Raw genomic sequence first — 21,472 nt, 5'->3', positions numbered from 1 at the left:
CTTTTCTTAGCAAGTTGTGGCTAAGTCATGTTAGCCGCTAGCAAACTAATAAAATGTACTGAGTCAGACTAAACGTAGCTAGCTATACAGCCTGATACCAATGATGGTGTAGGCCTAAATCAGCATGTTGTTTGTGCAACAGTATCAAGACCAAAGAGGAATAGGCGAAGCCTGAATACGTTAGCTACATGAAGTAGCTAAGATTATATATATATTTTTTTATGTAGCCAAAGATTGTAGGGTCCCCTAGGAAACACTGACCAACACTTTGGTTCCTACCCTGTCACAATGACTCCTCCCTGGCATTTTCATTCGTATTCAAAGTGCCCACTGTGATCTTTTTTTAATAAACTTTTTTATTTTTTTTATCGTGATATCCAATAGGTAGTTACAGTCTTGTCCCATCGCTGCAACTCCTGTACGGAGGCGAAGGTCGAGAGCCATGCGTCCTCTGAAACATGACCCTGCCAAGCCGCACTGCTTCTTGACACACAGCTCGCTTAACCTGGAAGCTAGCCGCACCAATGTGTCGGAGGAAACACCGTACACTTGGCGACCGAAATCAGCGTGCATGCGCCCGGCCCACCACAAGGAGTCGCTAGAGCACGATGGGACAAGGACATCCCAGCCGGCCAAACCCTCCCCTAACCCGGACGATGCTGGGCCAATTGTGCGCCGCCTCATGGGTCTCCCGGTCGCGGCCGGCTGCGACACAGCCTGGGATCGAACCCGGGTCTGTAGTGACGCCTCTAGCACTGCGATGCAGTGCCTTAGACCGCTGCGCCACTCGGGAGGCTGGACCACTGTTATCTTCTAACTATAGAGTTAGAATAATCATTCTATTTCCATGATTCCAACAGTTCACCCAAGTGTTTTGATCTAAATCACAAGTCAAATTGCAATTGCAACATTTGGTTAAAAATAAGGCCTAGATTTTTTGCCCTTATCGTTCAGCCCTACGTGGCAGTTTGGAAATGATCTCAAATGAGTGCAGGAAATGCAGAAATTGATGAAAATGCAAATATTTGACATATACTGTAAACAAATATTCCATTGTCTCCGTCAGGTCCACATGGGTAGACATCAATAGAAAAATAGGGAATTACTATGAAATAACATATTTCAGTTGTGTATATTACTTATTATGTTTAATTCCTTAAAGTCATCATCTCATCTCTGCTCAGGCAGTAGCAGCCAGACAACGTTCTCTCTGTACTCCCCAGTGTTCTGTCTTCAGTCATCCTATTTCGCTAGGCTAGCTGCAGAGCTGTCTGACGAAATGCTTTTACTAGTTCTTCAAAGAAGACAAGGCATACTTTCACCAACTGTCTCTATCCCTCACTCTAATTGTTGCGTACATTCCTCTTTCATGCGGTCTGTGCTGTCCGTGTGTATCTAACCTAACGTAGCAGGCGTAAAAGTGTATCCATCTCTGCCTGAGCCGGAAAAAACAGGCGCAACGGATTACGGTCATTGCAGTCAATTACCACATTTCTGCTCTGAACTAAGTTTAATATTTGCTTAATGAAAACTACAATTCCCTTCAGCCCAGCGTCCCACATAGTTCTTGAGTTGACTTCTCTCGTGAATGATTTCACAAAAAAACTAAACCATTATAAATGGAATTCCAAGTAATTGAACCAACCTTGGTCAATTAGTTATTTAATAACCACAAAGAAAAAACTGAAATGTCGGTTAAATCGCACAGCACTAATATGCAGAAATTGCTGCCATTTCCTGGTTGCTAAAATTCTAATAGTTTTCCTAATTTCAGTTAATGTGACAAAAAAAGCACTGAGTGTAGAAAAGTAATACATATCCTAAAATTGAGTTGCACCCCCTTTGGCCCTCAGAACAGCCTCAATTTGTCGGGGCATGGACTACAACGTGTCGAAAGCCTTCCACAGAGATGCCGGCCTACAGTTGTGTCAAGTTGGCTGGATGTCCTTTGGGTGGTGGACCATTATTGATACACAAGGGACACTGTTGAGTGTGAAAAACCCAGCAGCGTTGCAGTTCTTGACACACTCACACTGGTGAGCATGACACCTACTACCATACCCTGTTCAAAGGCACTTAAATATTTTGTCTTGTCCATTCACCCTCTGAATGGCACACATACACAATCCATGTCTCAAACATTCTTCTTTAACCGGCCTCCTCCCCTTCATCTACACTGATTGAAGTGGATTTAACAAGTGACATCAATAAGTAATCATAGCCTTCACCTGGTCAGTCTGTCATGGAAAGAGCAGGTGTTCCTAATGTTTTGTACACTCAGTGTAGTGTAGAGAAGCATTGTACCATCTAAACCGTGGTGAAATATATTTTCAATAACATTCTATTTTAAGCTATTTGGAACTGGTGTACAAAACCGAAAGTAAAAGACGCAAAAAATGAAACTTAACGGGAAGCATAGAAATAGTGCACATAGAAAGAGATCTACCGCTTCTTAGACTTGCTTTCAATGAGATTGACAGATCTATAACTCATATTTCTATGTGTATTTGGTCAGGTCGCCCCCCAAAAAAAAAAGTGCATTCGGAAAGTATTCAGACCCCTTGACTTCTTCCACATTGTTACGTTACAGCCTAAAATGTATTAAATTGTTTTTCCCCCTCATCAATCTACACACAATACCCTATAATGACAGAGCAAAAACAGGTTGTTAGAATTTTTTGCAAAAAAACCCAACTGAAATATTACATTTACATAAGTATTCAGACCCTTTACTCTGTTTTGTTGAAGCACCATTGGCAGTGATTACAGCCTCAGGTTAACCGTCGCCCCAGTCTGAGGTCCTGAGCAGTTTTTCGTCAAGGATCTCTCTGTACTTTGCTCTGTTCATCGTTCCCTCGATCCTGAGCAGTTTCCCAGTCCCTGCAGCTGAAAAACATTGCCACAGCATGATACTGCCACCACCATAATTCACCGTATGGATGGTGCCAGGTTTCCTCCAGACGTGACGCTTGGCATTCAGGCCAAAGAGTTTAATCTTGGTTTCACTAGACCAGAGAATCTTGTTTCTCATAGTCTCAGAGTCCTTTAGGTGCCTTTTGGCAAACTCCAAGTGGGCTGTCATGTGCCTTTTACTGAGGAGTGGCTTCCGTCTGGCCACTCTACCATAAAGGCCTGATCAGTGGAGTGCTGCAGAGATGGTTGTCCTTCTGGAAGGCTCTCCAAGCTCCACAGAGGAACTCTGGAGCTCTGTCAGAGTGACCATCAGGTTCTTGATCACCTCCCTGACCAAGGTCCTTCTCCCCCGATTGCTCAGTTTGGCTGGGCGGCCAGCTCTAGGAAGAGTCTTGGTGGTTCCAAACTTCTTCCATTTAAGAATGGAGGCCACTGTGTTCTTAGGGACCTTCAAGGCGGCAGAAATGTTTTGGTACCCTTCCCCAGATCTGTTCCTCGACAATCCTGTCTCTGAGCTCTACGGATAATTCCTTCGACTTTATGGCTTGGTTTTTGCTCTGACATGCACTGTCAACTGTGGGACCTTATATAGACAGGTGTGTGCCTTTCCAAATCATGTCCAATCAATTGAATTTACCACAGGTGGACTCCAATCAAGTTGTAGAAACATCTCAAGGATGATCAATGGAAACAGGATGCACCTGAGCTCAATTTCAAGTCTCATAGAAAAGGGTCTGAATAACTAATAGTTATCTATATATATATATAAATAAATAACTTATCAAACATGTTTTCCTTTTGTCATTATGTAGATTGATGAGGAAATTGTTTTATTTAATCCATTTTAGAATAAGGCTGTAACTTAACAAAATGGGGAAAAAGTCAAGGGGTCTGAATACTTTCCGAATGCACTGTATATCATTTTTCTTCTAAATAATTAATACTCTCGCAAGTAATCGAATACTACGACCGTTTGAATTTTCGAATAACCTAGCCCATCCCTAAAAGAAACACAGAGAGAAACATTGAAAGATTGACATCTCTATATAGTGACTTTCACATTAAGAATGAAGACCACACAGGCCGTGTTATGTTAATTGTTATGTGGTCTGACCTGGTATCTGTCCATGAGGGAGATGTCCTGCAGGCAGGCCTTGGCTGTGTTCTCCTCTGACATCAGAGTGGACAGCAGTGTCTCCTGCTCTTCCACATCCCCCTTCAGCCTCTCAATGTCCCGGTTCACGTTCTGCAGCCGGTTCCTGAGCTCAGGAAGCTCCTTCTCCTGCAGCTCAGCAATAGACTGCCTGGTGGTTACCACAGCACAGAACAGGGCCTGGGTTAGCTACTCATGTGGATCAACTGAGATGAGAGTAGCATATGGCTTAGGTGGAGAAAGGGTTAAGATAATGGGCCATGAGTGGCGCAGCGGTCTAAGGCACTGCATCTCAGTGCTTGAGGCGTCACTACAGACCCCCTGGTTCGATTCCAGGCTGTATCACAACCGGCTGTGATTGGGAGTCCCATAGGGCGGCGCACAATTAGCCCAGTGTCGTCCGGGTTTGGCCGGTGTAGGCCGTCATTGTAAATAAGAATTTGTTCTTAACTGACTTGCCTAGTTAAATAAAGGTAAAATAACATGAGCAGTGGAGCAGGACATTTACAACAGTTTTGAGTGATATTTTTTCTGCCCCAGTCAAACAGCAGCAAGCCATACCAAATGACATATCATATGGTTTATACTTTCAAATCCATCTATTATGAAGTACCAGAACATGATCCCCTCTCACAGGTTATGTGCAGCGGCTGCCTGATCAAGATGTGTGCCTCCCCTTTGTACGGGCATCCACTACCATCTAGTGGAAGAAAACTACAATTGCAACCTAATCCACGCCTATCCTCTCCAATGAAAATGCACAAGCAGTAAGTACTCCCCCGATCCATTCTGACCTGACAGGTTTGAGAGCCATCATGTCGTCCTTCCTCCTCTCCTTCCTCTTCAGGTCCTGCTCTGTGTTCTTCAGCTTGTCAGGGACCAGGCGCAGCTTGGACTGCATGTCGTTGATGACGTCCTGGAGCTCGGCCTCCGAGGGGAAGATGCGCTGGCACACGGGGCAACAGGGCTCGCCCTCCTCTGTCAGCTGACTGATGAACTGAGTGTACACGGCTGTGGCACCCGCCAGCATGGCTGAGCACACACACAGAGGCACACACAGATAAGGTTAATAATATCTCTGACATTATTCAAAACAGATCAAAAAATATATACACCTATATCCCCATGGCCGGCAACAAACACCTCACAGTTTAAGAGTAAGGGGATACATTTAAATCACAAAAGGCTACAATACCTCAGGTAGAAATTAAACCTCATATTCAACTTGTGGGCCTGTTAGTTACCTCTCTGCTTGGAGGTCTTCTCCAGGTCGTCCTGCAGCTTGCCCAGGTCCTGCTGGAAATCCTGACTGCCACACACGTTGAACATCTTCTCCTCATAGCTGGCCAGCTGCTGCTCCTTCCTCCTGATCTCTGCTGCGCAATGGCTCTTATTCTGCTCCCCCGACGCCAGCTCCTTACTGCAAGCACATTAGAGAGTCACATACACACTTCAGCACCTTCTTACTGCATCAACACGACGAGACAGAGCAGATACTGTATTCATTTGGCCATGTGTGACAGAAGCACTCACTTGAGCTTGGCCAGTTTCTCCCTGGTGGAGTTGATCTCTTTGGATTTGGTGTAGATCCAGTCCTCCAGCTCCCTCTTCTTAGGGAAGTGACCCAGCAGGGACACCAGATCCTCATTGTGCCTCGACTTGATCTTCCTCACCTGATCTTCTTTATCTGTCTGAGGGAAGGAAAGAGGGAAGGAAAGAGGCCCACAGGCTCACGTTACCACTGGCCAGGGTGAGTGACCTCTTGTTCCTTGTCATGGGTCAGGTTTGGGCCACAAACTAAACAATGAAGAGTACATCTTGTATACTCAGGTAGTTGTGTGTATACCGAAAGAAAACTAAATGCACACCTGCACAGGGCTCACTACATTTCTCACATCTCAATTGTGTAGATTGACAATCTTTTAAGCTGTATAATGGAATTTAGCATTTGCTGGCATCTTTTATTCTTGTTCTGAGCGGACACTACCTTATCCTTCTTGAGCATGTCCATCTGTGTGCGTGCGGTGGTGTGTGTGTTGAGGATCTCCATTTCCTGGTCCAGCCGGCGCTGTGTGCGGTCCAGCTCAGCTTTGTCCTTCTGGAGCTCCAGCACCTCGGCCTTCAGCCCGTCCACATTGGAGCTCTGCACCGCGCTGTCCAGCTCACGCTCCTGCAGACACACGCCACAGATACACACAGGTATATCACACACTACAGTTTCCCCAACTACTACTTAGAGGCAGGACTACTCTGGATGTTCCTTTGGTCGCCTAAGGAAACAATCTATGGGGACACCATCATTTAAACCCAGAAGTAAACCACATCTAATAAACAGTCAGTAACTTTATCTAAACACATTCACAGAGAAATACATTTTTTTCTCCTTTTCTAGAGCATACAAAAAAAAAACATTGATTTAAAAAAAGATGCCATTGACTATGCCCCAGATGGCACCCTATTCCCTCTATAGTGCAGTACGTTTGGAAGAGTTCACTACTACGATATGGGCCCTGGTCAAAAATAGTGCACTATCAAGGGAATAGGGTGTAGACATCTGTTGTGCTCCTACTGCTTTGGTGAGCTCTGTCTCCAGTTCCTGCAGCAGGGTGGAGGAGCCTTCCAGTCTCTGCAGGTCAGACTTGACGTTCCTCAGCTCCTGCTGCTTCTTGCTCTGCAGGCCTTTCTTCAGCTCCATGGTCCTCTCCAGACCAGTCTTCTTGTCTCGGATCTCATCGATGCTCTGCTGCTTCATGGCCTCCTTCTCTTGTATATCCCTCTGGAACACAGTTTGGAATATGGATGAATGAATGGCTTGGAAGAACATAGTTATTAAACATGAATAGGGCCAGGAGTCAGTTTAGGGTCAGTTTCCTGACCGTCAAAAACATAATCAAAACATGACCAATGGAACAGAGCTGTATCTTTCCAAACTTTGTGTAGACGGGACATTCTCTTACCATGACCTGGTTGGCGGCCTCCGTCTCCTGGTCGAGTCTCTCTTTGACCTGACGGTTGAAGCTCTGCAGCTGTCTGTCATTGAAGGGGGACCGGTCATAGCCCTCCATCTCCAGGTAGGCTGCCAGGGCTCTCACCTGGGAGTCACGGTTCTTCATGTTCTGAGCATGGCGATCAGCCTCCAGCTGGAGACGACCTTAATGGAGGAGAAAAACGCAACATGATCAATATCAGAGTAGCACCACTAACGATATTCAACATGATCTATTACGTTTATTGGTTGTGTGTGTAGACCAAGATTGGTTAATTGGTTAACACAGCTAATTTAAATAATCAAAGCTTGATGAGTCGGTTATTCGAATCAGCTTTGTAGCGCTAGGGCATAAACCAAAATGTGCACCCGGGGGGCCCAAGGACAGAGTTCGGGACACCCTGGTTTAGTGCAGGGGTTTCCAACAGGTAGATTGTGAGCTACCAGTAGCTAGCAGCCCACCTATGTGTGGCTCGCCAATTCATTCTGAAAGTACATGCATTTTTTTATGTGTCCAATGCAAACTGTGATAAACATAAAGCTCCTGGCTACTGTAGTCCCGTGTGGCTCATTTGGTAGAGCATGGCACTTGTAACAACAGGGTTGTGGGTTCAATTCCCAAGGGGGACCAGCATGAAAATGTATGCTGTCACTACTGTAGTAGTTGCTCTGGATAAGAACGTCTGCTAAATGACTAAAATGTAATGTAAAATGTACTATCCAATCAAAGCCACACTGACACTATTCCACCCCTGGTTAGCCACCATTGGCTTAAAAATACAAATGTAACAATTTCTGCCAATTAATTTCCAGCAATATTGCCCCAGTTTGTCTGTTTGGTGCACGCACGGTTGTCTATCACTCCATGTATGTATGTGTGAGATATATATATATATATATCTCCAGTTAGCGATGATCACCGTCTTTTGGGTGGTACAGACTTTCCCCAAAAACCTTCTCAATTAAAAATGTTTTGCATGTCAGCAATCAAGTTCTCCAGATGTATAACTTTCAAAATACAGCCAGTATGATGCATTTTAGGGTGGAATTTTTCTTTAAGCATTGAAATGGACTCTTCCAACTTCCATTTTTGTTGTTTCTCTATGAATAATTGTAATATTGAGAATAAAACAGAAAAAAATGCTAAACCAGTACAACATACAACGGGGCCACCTTATAGTTATTTGACCAGGTATATTGACAGAAAATACATCTCTTGTACACCAAGCACCCGGGAAAGAGTTGCAGGGTAAAGGAAAGGAGAATAATGTGCCAATTTGAAAGCTATAAAAAAAACGAGTAGCTCGCGATAGAAAAAAACAATTGTAAGTAGCTCTCATACTAGAAAAGGTTGGAGACCCCTGGCCTAGTGCACCAATTAAGCAAATCATCAACACTGACAAGCTGAAATATAAAATGACTTAAATGCTACCATCATAGAACTCTTCATGGTTATATAGTATAGTCACTCCAATGTCACACCTTGTTCTACTAGAAGGTCGGACTTGAGGCGGTTGAGTCTCTGGCACTCTCTCACGGCTCGATCCATCTCCCTCTGGCACTCTGTGAACCTCCTCTCCTTCTCCTTCACTGTCGTCTGGTGATTTTGGTACATCTCCTGCAGCTGATCATCTGAGCCCTGGAACACCTGAGTCCGGCCAGGCATGCACACAACAGGGCTTCAGTTACACAGGCCACACAGATGGTCTGGAACAGGTCTCGGACATGACAGGGACACAGCCATTAAGGATGATGGAAAGATGCATGAAAGGGAAAGAGTTCCAAAAATGTGTGACAATATATTTGTCTGAATAAAGATCTGTACTGTACCGCCTTGTCATCTGTAAATTAAAACTGCAGAGTCCGATTCGTTATCTAATAGAGTGATGTATTGTTGTCTCTACCTTCTTGCCCTTTGTGCTGTTGTCTGTGCTCAATAATGTCTGTACCATGTCTTGTGCTGCTACCATGTTGTGCTGCTGCCATGTTGTGTTGCTACCATGTTGTTTTCATGTTGGGTTGCTACCTTGCTGTGTTGTCATGTGTTGCTGCCATGCTATGTTGTTGTCTTAGGTCTCTCTATGTAGTGTTGTGTTGTCTCTCTTGTTGTGATGTGTGTTTGGTCCTATATTTATATTCATTTTCTAAATCCCAGCCCCCGTCCCCGCAGGAGGCCTTTTGCCTTTTGGTAGGCCGTCATTGTAAATAAGAATTTGTTCTTAACTGACTTGCCTAGTTAAATAAAGGTTAAATACAAAATAAAAAGATTATAGTGCATTTCCTATACGTTAATTAAGCTCTTCTCAGAATGGACTATTGGTTCTTTGTTAGCGGTGTTGGGCTCACAAGCACACTTAAAAAGGTGTTCTCCATTGATGAGAATGGAATAGTGCTCTACACCATGTTCCTGTGAAATGCGTCAGTCACACCTGCTCCATTTTCTCCTCCAGTTCCTGGTTGTCTTCCTCCATCTGCCTCTTCCTGCTGTCTAAAGCCTTGATGTCATTATCGAGCTTCATCACTTTCCCCAGATTCTCATCAATGTCAACCAGTCGGTTCTGAAATAAAACAGGTAGAAATACTTAAAGACCTGTATAAATCTTCAGACTTTTTCATCGCATGCCTACATTTTAATTGAGTTAACTATTTAGGAATTTACTTTGTTTACTTTAAGTACCCTACTTTTAGATAGGACAAAAACAATTTGTTTAGCCTCTAAATTGGCTTCTAAATAACGCTCTATAAAACACTAATACAACATAAGGAGATGTACACCATTCATCTTGTCTAGAACAAATTCTCTATGGAATGAGGTCACACCTCCAGGGGTTCCATCTGGCTCTCAATCTTCTGTACGGCATCTTTGGAGGAGGCCAGCTGGGTCTCCTTGGTGGCAAGCAGCTCCCTGATCTCGAGGGCTTTCTCCTTGTTCAGCTTCAGGAACTTCAGCTCTATCTGGCACTCTTTCACCTCGTTAGACTGCTTGAGCCTCAGCTGCCTCAGTGTCTCCAGCACCTTGATGTACCTGACAGGGGAGGGAGGGAGAATCGTTGGTTCACAGCTAAATCCTTTATATCCATCAGGGTTGGGGTTAATTCTACAAATTCTACTCTAATTAAATTACCTCTCCCTATAAATTCAATTTAATTCAATTGAAATTCCTCTCAATTCCAATGTTTGGTCAATTCCATAAATTACATTACCAATTCAATATTATCCCCAACAATTCCACTTATTCAAATGTAATTCCCTCAGGCTTTCAGGCAGATCATGTCACGCTTCAAACAGCTTTGCTATGCTGGAAACAAACCCTGGAGTACATTTTTGATAATTCGTGCATTAATTCCATTAACTGGGAAATTTACATATTGAATTCCAATTCAATTAATTTAGAAATATTCCAATTCCAATTCAACAGTTCAAACTGTCTAATTCCAATTCCATTACTTAAAGATTGTTGAAATTCAAATTGAATGACTTAAATTATTCACTTCATAAGTGAATTCAAGAATTGAATAAGAATTTCAAATTAAATTCCCTGGTCACTGAGTAAAGTAATACTAACCACAGACAAAATACAGAGAAAAGACAGTTCTGATAAAATGGGCAGTTGTGTGACTCTGAACAGCACTACTCGATGAGTACCTTGTGGCTGAGAAGATTGCATCAAATTTGGTCTTGAGGGGCTTCCCTTCCCCCAGGGGCCAGTTGGACTCCTCTTGGTGACAGAAGATTACATGGTCGAGGACAGCTTTGGACACACCCAGCGCTGAGATCATCTCTCTGTCCAGCTCTGCACACTTAGAGCTCAGGCTCACCTTATCTCCATGCCTGGGACAGCATCAAAGTTTAAAGGCCCAGTGCAGTCAAAAACACACACACACACACATATATATTTTTTTACATTTTAGTCATTTAGCAGACGCTCTTATCCAGAGCGACTTACAGGAGCAATTAGGGTTAAGTGCCTTGCTCAAGGGCACATCGACAGATTTTTCACCTAGTCGGGTCGGGGATTAGAACCAGCGACCTTTCGGTTACTGGCACTACGCTCTTAACCACTAAGCTACCTGCCGCCCCTATATATATATATATATATACACACACACACATACAGTACCAATCAAAAGTTTGGACACACCTACTCATTCCAGGGTTTTCTTTATTTTTACAATTTTCCACACTGTATAATAATAGTGAAGACATCAAAACTATGAAATAAAACATATGGAATCATGTAGTAACCAAAAGTGTTAAACAAATCAAAATATATTTTATATTTGAGATACTTCAAAGTAGCTCTCTCTTTCATCGTTACCCAATGCTTAGGTGTCCCTCCACTGTACTCATATCCTTCCATATCCTTGTCTGTACATAATGCCCTGAATCTATTCTACAACGCCTGGAAATCTGCCCTTTTATTCTCTGTACCCAACGCACTAGAAGACCAGTTCTTAAAGCCTTTAGCCGTATCCTTATTATTTTCCTCCTCTGTTGATGTAGAGGTTAACCCAGGCCCTGTAGTCCCCAGTATCACGCCTACTCCCCAGGCGCTATCATTTGTTGACTTCTGTAACCGTAAAAGCCTTGGTTTCTTACATATTAACATCAGAAGCCTCCTCCCCAAGTTTGAGTTGTTCACTGCGTTAGCACACTCTGCCAACCCTGATGTTCTAGCAGTGTCTGAATCCTGGCTTAGGAAGGCCACCAAAAATTCAGAAATGTCAATCCCGAACTACAACATTTTCCGTCTAGATAGAACTGCCAAAGGGGGTGGAGTTGCAATCTACTGTAGAGATAGCCTGCAGAGCTCTATCATACTATCCAGGTCTGTGCCCAAACAGTTTGAGCTTCTACTTCTAAAAATCCACCTTTCCAGAAATAAGTCTCTCACTGTTGCCGCTTGCTACAGACCCCCCTCAGCCCCCAGTTGTGCCCTGGACACCATATGTGAATTGCTTGCCCCCCATCTATCCTCAGAGTTCGTACTGCTTGGTGACCTAAACTGGGATATGCTTAACACCCCGGCCGTCCTACAATCTAAACTAGATGTCCTCAATCTCACATAAACTATCAAGGAACCTACCAGGTACAACCCTAAATCCATAAACTTGGGCACCCTCATAGATATCATCCTGACTAATTTACCCTCTAAAAATACCTTTGCTGTCTTCAACCAGGATCTCAGCGATCACTGCCTCATTGCCTGCGTCCATAATGGGTCCGCGGTCAAACGACCACCCCTCATCACTGTCAAACGCTCCCTAAAACACCTCAGCAAGCAGGCCTTTCTAATTGACCTGGCCCGGGTATCCTGGATGGATAATGACCTCATTCCGTCAGTAGAGGATGCCTGGATGTTCTTCAAAAGTTATTTCCTCTCCATCTTAAATAAGCATGCCCCATTCAAAAAATTCAGAACTAAGAACAGATATAGCCCCTAGTTCACCCCAGACTTGACTGCTCTTGACCAGCACAAAAACATCCTGTGGCGTACTGCATTAACATCCAACAGCCCCCGCGATTTGCAACTTTTCAGGGAAGTCAGGAACCAATATACACAATCAGTTAGGAAAGCTTTTCAAACTGAAATTTGCATCCTGTAGCACTAACTCTTAAACGTTTTGGGACACTGTAAAACCCATGGAGAATAAGAGCACCTCCTCCCAGCTACCCACTGCACTGAGGCTAGGAAACACTGTCATCACCGATAAATCTACGATAATCGAGAATTTCAATAAGCATTTTGCTACGGCTGGCTATGCTTTCCACCTGGCTACCCCTACCCCGGCCAACAGCTCTGCACCCTCCGCTGCAACTTGCCCATGCCCCCCCCCCTCCCTCTCCTTCACCCAAATTCAGATAGCTGATGTCCTGAAAGACCTGAAAAATCTGGACCCCTACAAATCAGCTGGGCTAGACAATCTGGACCCTTCCTTTCTAAAATTAGCCGCTGAAATTGTCGCAACCCCTATTACTAGCCTGTTCAACCTCTCTTTCGTATCGTCTGAGATCGGAAAGCTGCCGCGGTCATCCCCCTCTTCAAAAGGGGTTGACACTCTAGATCCAAACTGTTACAGACCTATATCCATCCTGCCCTGCCTTTCGAAAGTATTTGAAAGCCAAGTTAACAAACAGATCACCGACCATTTTGAATCCCACCGTACCTTCTCAAATCAAATCAAATTTTATTGGTCACATGCGCCGAATACAACAGGTGCAGACATTACAGTGAAATGCTTACTTACAGCCCTTAACCAACAGTGCATTTATTTTAAACAAAAAAAGTAAGAATAAAACAACAACAAAAAAAGTGTTGAGAAAAAAAGAGCAAAAGTAAAATAAAGTGACAGTAGGGAGGCTATATATACACAGGGGGGTACCGTTGCAGAGTCAATGTGCGGGGGCACCGGCTAGTTGAGGTAGTTGAGGTAATATGTACAGTGGGGAAAAAAAGTATTTAGTCAGCCACCAATTGTGCAAGTTCTCCCACTTAAAAAGATGAGAGAGGCCTGTAATTTTCATCATAGGTACACGTCAACTATGACAGACAAAATGAGAAATAAAATTCCAGAAAATCACATAGTATGATTTTTAATGAATTTATTTGCAAATTATGGTGGAAAATAAGTATTTGGTCAATAACAAAAGTTTCTCAATACTTTGTTATATACCCTTTGTTGGCAATGACACAGGTCAAATGTTTTCTGTAAGTCTTCACAAGGTTTTCACACATTGTTGCTGGTATTTTGGCCCATTCCTCCATGCAGATCTCCTCTAGAGCAGTGATGTTTTGGGGCTGTCGCTGGGCAACACGGACTTTCAACTCCCTCCAAAGATTTTCTATGGGGTTGAGATCTGGAGACTGGCTAGGCCACTCCAGGACCTTTAAATGCTTCTTACGAAGCCTCTCCTTCATTGCCCGGGCGGTGTGTTTGGGATCATTGTCATGCTGAAAGACCCAGCCACGTTTCATCTTCAATGCCCTTGCTGATGGAAGGAGGTTTTCACTCAAAATCTCACGATACATGGCCCCATTCATTCTTTCCTTTACACGGATCAGTCGTCCTGGTCCCTTTGCAGAAAAACAGCCCCAAAGCATGATGTTTCCACCCCCATGCTTCACAGTAGGTATGGTGCAACTCAGCATTCTTTGTCCTCCAAACACGACGAGTTGAGTTTTTACCTAAAAGTTCTATTTTGGTTTCATCTGACCATATGACATTCTCCCAATCCTCTTCTGGATCATCCAAATGCACTCTAGCAAACTTCAGACGGGCCTGGACATGTACTGGCTTAAGCAGGGGGACACGTCTGGCACTGCAGGATTTGAGTCCCTGGCGGCGTAGTGTGTTACTGATGGTAGGCTTTGTTACTTTGGTCCCAGCTCTCTGCAGGTCATTCACTAGGTCCCCCCGTGTGGTTCTGGGATTTTTGCTCACCATTCTTGTGATCATTTTGACCCCACAGGGTGAGAACTTGCGTGGAGCCCCAGATCGAGGGAGATTATCAGTGGTCTTGTATGTCTTCCATTTCCTAATAATTGCTCCCACAGTTGATTTCTTCAAACCAAGCTGCTTACCTATTGCAGATTCAGTCTTCCCAGCCTGGTGCAGGTCTACAATTTTGTTTCTGGTGTCCTTTGACAGCTCTTTGGTCTTGGCCATAGTGGAGTTTGGAGTGTGACTGTTTGAGGTTGTGGACAGGTGTCTTTTATACTGATAACAAGTTCAAACAGGTGCCATTAATACAGGTAACGAGTGGAGGACAGAGGAGCCTCTTAAAGAAGAAGTTACAGGTCTGTGAGAGACAGAAATCTTGCTTGTTTGTAGGTGACCAAATACTTATTTTCCACCATCATTTGCAAATAAATTCATTAAAAATCCTACAATGTGATTTTCTGGATTTTTTTTCCTCAATTTGTCTGTCATAGTTGACGTGTACCTATGATGAAAATTACAGGCCTCTCTCATCTTTTTAAGTGGGAGAACTTGCACAATTGGTGGCTGACTAAATACTTTTTTTCCCCACTGTACATGTGGGTAGAGTTAAAGTGACTATGCATAAATACTTAACAGAGTAGCAGCAGCGTAAAAAGGATGGGGTGGGGGGGCAGTGCAAATAGTCCGGGTAGCCATGATTAGCTGTTCAGGAGTCTTATGGCTTGGGGGTAGAAGCTGTTGAGAAGTCTTTTGGACCTAGACTTGGCACTCCGGTACCGCTTGCCGTGCGGTAGCAGAGAGAACAGTCTATGACTAGGGTGGCTGGAGTCTTTGACAATTTTGAGGGCCTTCCTCTGACACCGCCTGCAATCTGGTTTCCGAGCTGGTCATGGGTGCACCTCAGCCACGCTCAAGGTCCTAAACGATACAATAACCGCGATTGACAAAAGACAGTACTGTGCAGCTGTCTTCATCGACCTGGCCAAGGCTTTTGACTCACTGCATTCTTATTGGCAGACTAATTAGCCTTGGTTTCTCAAATGACTGCCTCGCCTGGTTCACCAACTACTTCTCAGATAGAGTTAAATGTGTCAAATCAGAGGGCCTGTTGTCTGGACCTCTGGCAGTCTATGGGGGTGCCACAGGGTTCAATTCTCGGGCCGACTCTATTCTCTGTGTATATCAATGATGTCGCTCTTGCTGCTGGTGACTCTCAGATCCACCTCTACGCAGACGACACCATTTTGTATACATCTGGCCCTTCATTGGACACTTAACAAACCTCCAAACGAGCTTCAATGCCATACAACACTCCTTCAATGGCCTCCAACTGCTCTTAAACGCTAGTAAAACTAAATGCATGCTCTTCAATCGAACGCTGCTTGCACCTGCCCGCCCGACTAGAATCACTACTCTCAGCGGGTCTGACTTAGAATATGTGGACAACTACAAATACCTAGGTGTCTGGTTAGACTGTAAACTCTCCTTCCAGACTCACATTAAGCATCTCCAATCCAAAGTTAAATCTAGAATCGGCTTCCTATTTCGCAACAAAGCCTCCTTCACTCATGCTGCTAAACATGCCCTCGTAAAACTGACTATCCTACCGATCCTTGACTTCGGCGATGTAATTTACAAAATAGCTTCCAACACTCTACTCAGCAAATTGGATGTAGTCTATCACAGTGCCATCCGTTTTGTCACCAAAGCCCCATATACTATCCACCATTGTGACCTGTACGCTCTCGTTGTCTGGCTCTCACTACATATTCGTCGCCAAACCCACTGGCTCCAGGTCATCTATAAAATCACTTCTAGGCAAATCCCTGCCTTATCTTAGTTCATTGGTCACCATAGCAACACCCACCCGTAGTATGCGTTCCAGCAGGTATATCTCACTGGTCATCCCCAAAGCCAACACTTCCTTTGGCCGCCATTCCTTCCAGTTCTCTGCTGCAAATGACTGGAACGAACTGCAAAAATCTCTGAAGCTGGAGACACTTATCTCCCTCACTATCTTTAAGCATCAGTTGTCAGAGCAGCTTACCGATCACTGCACCTGTACACAGCCCATCTGTAATTAGCCCACCCAACTACCTCATCCCCATATTGTTAATTATTTTGCACATCAGTATCTCTATTTGCACATCTATCACTCCAGTGTTAATACTAAATTGTAATTATTTTGCACTATGGCCTATTTATTGCCTTACCTCCATAACTTACTACATTTGCACACACTGTATTTAGATTTTCTATTGTGTTATTGACTGTACGTTTTGTTTATTCCATATGTAACTCTGTTGTTGTTTTTAAAATCACACTGCTTTGCTTTATCTTGGCCAGGTTGCAGTTGTAAATGAGAACTTATTCTCAACTGGCTTTAAAAAAAAAAATTTAAAGCCACACTTTGACTTGATGTCAGCTTTGCACACGCTTGGCATTCTCTCAACCAGCTTCATGAGGTAGTCACCTGGAATGCATTTCAATTAACAGGTGTGCCTTGCTAAAAGTTAATTTGTGGAATTTATTTCCTTCTTTATGCGTTTGAGCCAATCAGTTGTGTTGTGACAAGGTAGGGGTGGTATACAGAAGATAGCCCTATTTGGTAAAATACCAAGTCCACATTATGGCAAGAACAGCTCAAATAAGCAAAGAGAAACGACAGTCCATCATTACATTAAGACAAAGGTCAGTCAATCCTGAAAATGTCAAGAACTTAAAGTTTCTTCAAGTGCAGTCGCAAAAACAATCAAGACCTATGATGAAACTGGCTCTCATGAGGACCGCCACAGGAAAGGAAGAACTAGAGTTACCTCTGCTGCAGAGGATAAGTTCATTAGAGGTTCCAGCCTCAGATTGCAGCCCAAATAAATGCTTCACAGAGTTAAAGTAACAGACATCTCAACATCAACTGTTCAGAGGAGACTGCGTGAATCAGGCCTTCATGGTCGAATTGCTGTAAAGAAACCACTAAAGGCCACCAATAAGAAGAAGAGACTTGCTTGGGCCAAGAAACACAAGAAATTGACATTAGACCGGTAGAAATCTGTCCTTTGGTCTGATGAGTCCAAATTTGAGATATTTGGTTCCAACTGCCGTGGCTTTGTGAGACGCAGAGTAGGTGAACGGATGATCTCCGCATGTGTGGTTCCCACCATGAAGCATGGAGGTGGTGGTATGATGGTGCTTTGCTGGTGACACTCAGTGATTTATTTAGAATTCAAGGCACACTTAACCAGCATGGCTACCACAGCATTCTGCAGTGATACGCCATCCCATCTGGTTTGGGCTTAGTGGGACTATCATTTGTTTTTCAACAGGACAATGACCCAACACACCTCCAGGCTGTGTAAGGGCTATTTAACCAAGAAGGAGAGTGATGGAGTGCTGCATCAGATGACCTGGCCTCCACAACATTTTTACATTTACATTTTAGTAATTTAGCAGACGCTCTTATCCAGAGCGACTTACAGTTAGTGAGTGCATACATTATTATTATTATATTTTTTTCCATACCCCCGTGGGAATCAAACCCACAACCCTGGCGTTGCAAACGCCATGCTCTACCAACTGAGCTACATCCCTGCCGGCCATTCCCTCCCCTACCCTAGACGACGCTGGGCCAATTGTGCGCCGCCCCATGGGTCTCCCGGTCACGGCCGGCTACGAGAGCCGTGACCGCGAGAGCTGTGACCGCGATGAAGTGAAGGAAAAGCAGCAAACAAGTGCTCAGCATATGTGGGAACTCCTTCAAGACTGTTGGAAAAGCATTCCAGGTGAAGCTGGTTGAGAGAATGCCAAGAGTGTGCAAAGATGTTATCAAGGCAAAGGGTGGCTACTTTGAAGAATCTCAAATATAAAATATTTGTTTAACACTTTTTTGGTTGCTACATGATTCCATGTGTTATTTCATAGTTTTGATAGCTTCACTATTATTCTACAATGTAGAAAATAGTAAAAATAAAGAAAAACCCTTGAATGAGTAAGTGTTCTAAAACTTTTGACCGGTAGTGTACGTACCATTGACTTGCATTGGATTTGTGCCACAACTGCTAATAAAAAGGTAAGCATTTGAAACAGTTGCCATGTAAACAAAACCATAGCATGGATTGCTGTCATACCTTGTCTACAGGGTAAGGAAACCAATGTCATTCTGAATTTTGGGTGAAAGAAAGTGTAGTTCACCCAAATTCCAAAATTACATATTGGTTTTCTTACCCAGTAAGCAGTATATGGACAAGGTGTGACAGCAATCCATGCTTTGGTTTAGTTTCCATGGAACTGTTTCAAATCCCATTCAAGTTATGGGAACGATATTAGCATTTTTACAAATTTTGTTCAAATCATCTATAAGTTTTAGATTCACTACATGGACAAAAGTATGTAGACACCCCCTCAAATTACTTTTCAATGTGGCACCGTCATAGGATGCCACCTTTCCAACAAGTCAGTTCATCACATTTCTGCCCTTCTAGAGCTGCCCCGGTCAACTCTAAGTGCTGTTATTATGAAGTGGAAACGTCTAGGGGCAACAACGGCTCAGTCGCGAAGTGGTAGGCCACACAAGCTCACAGAACGGGACCGCCGACTGCTGAAGCACGTAAAAATAGTCTGTCCTCGGTTGCAACACTCACTACCGAGTTCCTCTGGAAGCAAAGTCAGCACAAGAACTGTTCGTCGGGAACTTCAAGAAATGGGTTTCCATGGCAGAGCAGCTGCAAACAAGCCTAAGATCACCATGCGCAATGCCAAGTGTCGGCTGTAGTGGTGTAAAGCTCGCCACCATTGGATTCTGGAGCAGTGGAAACGCGTTCTCTGGAGTGATGAATCACGCTTCACCATCTGGCAGTCCGACGGACGAATCTGGATTTGGCAGATGCCAGGAGAACGCTACCTGCCCGAATGCATAGTGCCAACTGTAAAGTTTGTTGGAGGAGGAATAATGATCTGGGGCTGTTTTCTATGGTTTGGGCTATGCCCCTTAATTCCAGGGAAGGGAAATCTTAACGCTACAGCATACAATGACATTCTAGATGATTCTGTGCTTCCAACTTTGTGGCAACAGCTTGGGGAAGGCCCTTTCCTGTTTCAGCATGACAATGCCCCGGTGCACAAAGCGAGGTCCATACAGAAATTATTTGTTGAGATCGGTGTGGAAAAACTTGACTGGCCTGCACAGAGCCCTGACCTCAACCCCATCGAACACGTAGGGCTGCACGATATGGGCAAACAGAAATAAATTCGAGGACTTATTTTTAACCAAATATTGCAATTGTGATTTGACTTGCGATATAGATCAAAACACTTGGGGGAACTGTTGGAATCATGGAAATATAATGATTATTCTAACTATATAGTTAGAATGTAATTGTAGGCACTTTAAATACAGTGTTGTTTGACATGACAACGAATGATAAAGCCAGGAGGCGGTCATAGAATTGGGAATTAGAATACTAATAGGATCACTAATGTGGTGTAATTGTGACAGGTTAGGAACCAAAGTGTTCATCAGGACCCTATAATCTTTGGCTACATTAAATATTCTCTCTTACTTCTATGTAGCTAACATATTCATGCTTCGCCTATTCCTCTCTGATTTAGAAGATACTGTTGCACAAACAACATTTTGACTTAGGCCTACACCAGCACTGGTATCCGTATTAGATAGCTACGTTTGCTCTTGCTTTTAGTACATTTATTAGCTAGCCAGCTAACTAGTGATTAACATTAGCGGCTAAAATGACTATTTTAGCAACTTGCTAAGACAAACTAGCCTTTTGCAAACAGCAAGATACAAACTATTAGTGTAATTACAGAACGCTTACTGAACAAAAATAAACGCAACAATTTCAAAGATCTTACTGAGTTATAGTTCATATAAGGAAATCAGTCAATTGAAATAAATTCATTAGGCCCTAATCTATGGATTTCACATGACTGGGAATACAGATATGCAGGTAGGGCATGGATCAGAAAACCAGTCAGTATCTGGTGTGACCACCATTTGTCTCATGCAGCGCGACATCTCCTTTGCATTGAGTTGATCAGGCTGTTGATTGTGGCCTTTAGAATGTCCCACTCCTCTTCAATGGCTGTGCGAAGTCGCTGGATATTGGTGGGAACTGGAACACGCTGTCGTACACGTTGATCCGCCATCATGGGACACTCGGTTCACAACGTTGACATCAGCAAACCGCTCGCCCACACGACGTCATGCACGTGGTCTGCGGTTGTGATGCCAGGTGGACGTAATTACTGCCAAATTCTCTAAAACGACATTGGAGGCAGCTTATGGTAGAGAAATTCAAATGAAATTATCTGGCAACAGCTCTGGTGGACATTCCTGTCGTCAGCATGCCAATTGCATGCTGAACATTTTAGAGCAGCCTTTTATTGTCCCCAGCACAAGGTGCACCTGTGTAATGATCATGCTGTTTAATCAGCTTCTTGATATGCCACACCTGTCAGGTGGATGGATTATCTTGGCAAAGGAGAAATGCTCACTTACAGGAATGTAAACAAATGTGCACAACATTTGAGAGAAATATGCTTTTTGTGCATATGGACAATTTCTGGGATCATTTATTTCAGCTCATGAAACATGGGACCAACACTTTACATGTTGCGTTTATATTTTTGTTCAGTGTATATTAAGAAGCAAAGTGGAAAACTGCATCGTTGTCATCATCATATTGTTGCATCTGCTGCAGACTGAAGCGTGAACGGTCGGCAAATTATCTCTCATGGTTGAGCAACAACAACAACTGGGCTCATTGAGTGACAGGAGGTGGGGCTTGGTGAGAGTGGGAGAGAGTCGACTCAAGTAGCAGAGTAAACTATAAAAAATAAATACCATTATAGAAGGTAAAGTAAAAACCCAAACTGGTCCGTTCATCAATAATGGTATATAGTCAAATACGGTATACCGCCCAGCTCTAATCCATTGTGATTTAATTATAATGTCAATACTAGCTA

At 43.6% G+C, this 21,472-nt stretch overlaps 1 protein-coding gene across 3 annotated transcripts in view; it reads right to left on the bottom strand.

Annotated features, from left to right (window-relative positions):
* rad50 (RAD50 homolog, double strand break repair protein) overlaps positions 1–21,472 on the bottom strand; it is a 39,452-nt gene that overhangs the window by 12,820 nt on the left and 5,160 nt on the right. For all 3 annotated transcript variants that reach the window (XM_045222653.1, XM_041886581.2, XM_041886582.2), the window contains exons 5-15: positions 10,698–10,883; positions 9,873–10,077; positions 9,482–9,610; positions 8,535–8,700; positions 7,024–7,217; positions 6,636–6,842; positions 6,054–6,236; positions 5,600–5,757; positions 5,311–5,486; positions 4,861–5,098; positions 4,028–4,217 (exon numbers count right to left, since the gene is read on the bottom strand). In XM_045222653.1, coding sequence (XP_045078588.1) covers positions 4,028–4,217; positions 4,861–5,098; positions 5,311–5,486; positions 5,600–5,757; positions 6,054–6,236; positions 6,636–6,842; positions 7,024–7,217; positions 8,535–8,700; positions 9,482–9,610; positions 9,873–10,077; positions 10,698–10,883 — 2,032 coding nt within the window. The remainder of the gene's footprint in view (positions 1–4,027; positions 4,218–4,860; positions 5,099–5,310; positions 5,487–5,599; positions 5,758–6,053; positions 6,237–6,635; positions 6,843–7,023; positions 7,218–8,534; positions 8,701–9,481; positions 9,611–9,872; positions 10,078–10,697; positions 10,884–21,472) is intronic.

Source organism: Coregonus clupeaformis, chromosome 9 (genome assembly GCF_020615455.1).
Source record: "Coregonus clupeaformis isolate EN_2021a chromosome 9, ASM2061545v1, whole genome shotgun sequence".
NCBI lineage: Eukaryota > Metazoa > Chordata > Actinopteri > Salmoniformes > Salmonidae > Coregonus > Coregonus clupeaformis.
Note: the sequence above shows the minus strand (reverse complement) of the source record. Positions and strands in the feature narration are given on the sequence as shown.